Genomic DNA, 2,029 nt, shown 5'->3' on the forward strand with positions numbered 1-2,029 from the left:
ATAAAAAGCTAGTTTAGCGTTTTTAATAAGGGGAAGATAATAAGGAATTATATAAATAAATAGTTAATATAATTTAATATTTAAAAAAAACGGAGTTAATAAGAAATAATTTATAATAACGATAAATTTTTATAAATACGTTATAAAAGGTAATTAAATAATAAGCCTTTTTAAAAGTTATATAGTCTTTATTTAAAATTTATAAAATTATAATAAAAATAAATTATAATATATATTTTTAAAAATCTTAAATAAAAGCTTATGTTAAAAAAAAAGGTAAGAATAGTTATATTAATATAGTTACCTTTACCGTTTTTATAAAGAGGTATTTTTTTTTTAAGTTAATTAGAAAGTCGAATAGCGACGCCGGTATAAAAACGATGCCGGTGTATTAATTTACGACGCCGGTATATTAATTCCCTTTATATTATATAAAAAAGTAAGTAATATTAAAGAATTAATATATACCTTTTTTAAAATAGTTATTATTAACTACGGTTTACCTAAGGAAATAGTTTCCAATAAAAATAAGCTATTTATTATTAAGTTTTAAAAATCTTTAATCTCGTAGCTCGGTATAAACTATAAACTATTAACCTTTTTTTATTTATAAACCGATAAATAAATAGAAAAAATTAATTAGATTTTTAAAATATACCTCTATTATTATATAAATTACAATGAAAATAATTAGGTAATATTATTATTAATAGCTTAGTTTATATATAATAACGTAGTTAATAAAAGTATAAAAAAATCCTTTTTTTTATTTTAATTACGGATTTTAATTAATTATATATAGAAAAGTACGTAAAAAACTATAGGTTATAAAAGCCGTAATAAACGTAAATAAACTTAAAAAGATTTAAAAAAAAGCCTTTTTAAATTTTAAATTTATACGATAGCGGATAAAAAAATACGTCGATAGATTAAAAATTAATAAACTAATTTTAAAAAAAGGAAATAGCGTATATTTCTTTTATTATAATATTAAAATAAAACGATTAAGCGATAAATTAAATTATAAAAAACTTAAACCTTTTAAAATTATTAAAAAAGTTTTATTAATTAATTATAAATTAAAACTCTTAAATATAATACGATATTATTTAGTTTTTTAAATTTTATTTTTAAAGTTAATACTTAAAAGCTTATATATTAAAAATCGTATTATTATTAAATTTAATAAATTAAAATACAAGGTCAAGCGAATTATTAACTATTAAATTAAAAAAGGGTATAAAAAGTATTTTATTAAATAAAAAAATTATAAATATAAAGATAATATATAAGAACCTATTACGAATTTTTAAAACTTTTAATAGCTTTTTAAAAAATATTAAAATTAAATTTAAACTTAAAACTCTTAGTTATTATAGTATTTTAATTAATAATATTAAAAATACTATTAGCTTATGCTTTTTAAACTATTAAAGAAACACTCTTAATATCCTTAAGAAATTCTTTTAATATAATACGACTTTTTTTTAAATACTATTCGTTTTTAAAAATAAAAGCGTTTTAATTTAAATAACGACTTATTTAATTTAACTTAAGCTTTTTAATAAGCTTTAATTTTTTTTTATAACTCTATAACTTTTTTTTAAAACCGTAACTTTTTTATTTATTTTTTATAATTAAAGCGATCGGACTTTATTATTAAACGATTTATTATATTTATTAATCGGGACCCGTAAAAAATAATCCTTAAAAAACTTATAAATATAAATAATATTAATAAAAACATTATATAAAATACTTAAGTAATAATATATTCTATAAATATTAAAATTAAAAAAAATTAAATAATAAATACCTCGAGAACGATAATTTAAATACAGTATTATTTTTATATTTTTATTAAAAAAACGAATAATACGTAATAAACGGTAATAAGATATAGTTATTTACGATTTCGATTTTTTAATTCGATTTAATATAATGTTAATATATTTTAATAAAAATATTTAACGATTTTTTAATTTAAAAATGAATAACTTATTTATAAATTTAAAAACTAAACTTTTAA

At 15.4% G+C, this 2,029-nt stretch overlaps 2 protein-coding genes across 2 annotated transcripts; both read left to right on the forward strand.

Moving 5' to 3' along the window:
* Positions 1-412: 412 nt before the first annotated feature.
* CORC01_12554 (uncharacterized protein) lies at positions 413-553 on the forward strand (the record flags this gene model as incomplete). Its single annotated transcript, XM_022624174.1, has 1 exon — positions 413-553. A coding segment is annotated over one exon (141 nt), but the record flags the coding sequence as incomplete, so codon positions are not given.
* Positions 554-950: 397 nt separating this feature from the next.
* CORC01_12555 (uncharacterized protein) lies at positions 951-1,121 on the forward strand (the record flags this gene model as incomplete). The annotated part of the gene is made up of 1 exon (XM_022624175.1): positions 951-1,121. A coding segment is annotated over one exon (171 nt), but the record flags the coding sequence as incomplete, so codon positions are not given.
* Between the last annotated feature and the right edge of the window lie 908 nt (positions 1,122-2,029).

The sequence above is a fragment of the Colletotrichum orchidophilum genome (genome assembly GCF_001831195.1).
Source record: "Colletotrichum orchidophilum strain IMI 309357 chromosome Unknown Scaffold_157.1, whole genome shotgun sequence".
NCBI classification, from domain to species: Eukaryota; Fungi; Ascomycota; class Sordariomycetes; order Glomerellales; family Glomerellaceae; genus Colletotrichum; species Colletotrichum orchidophilum.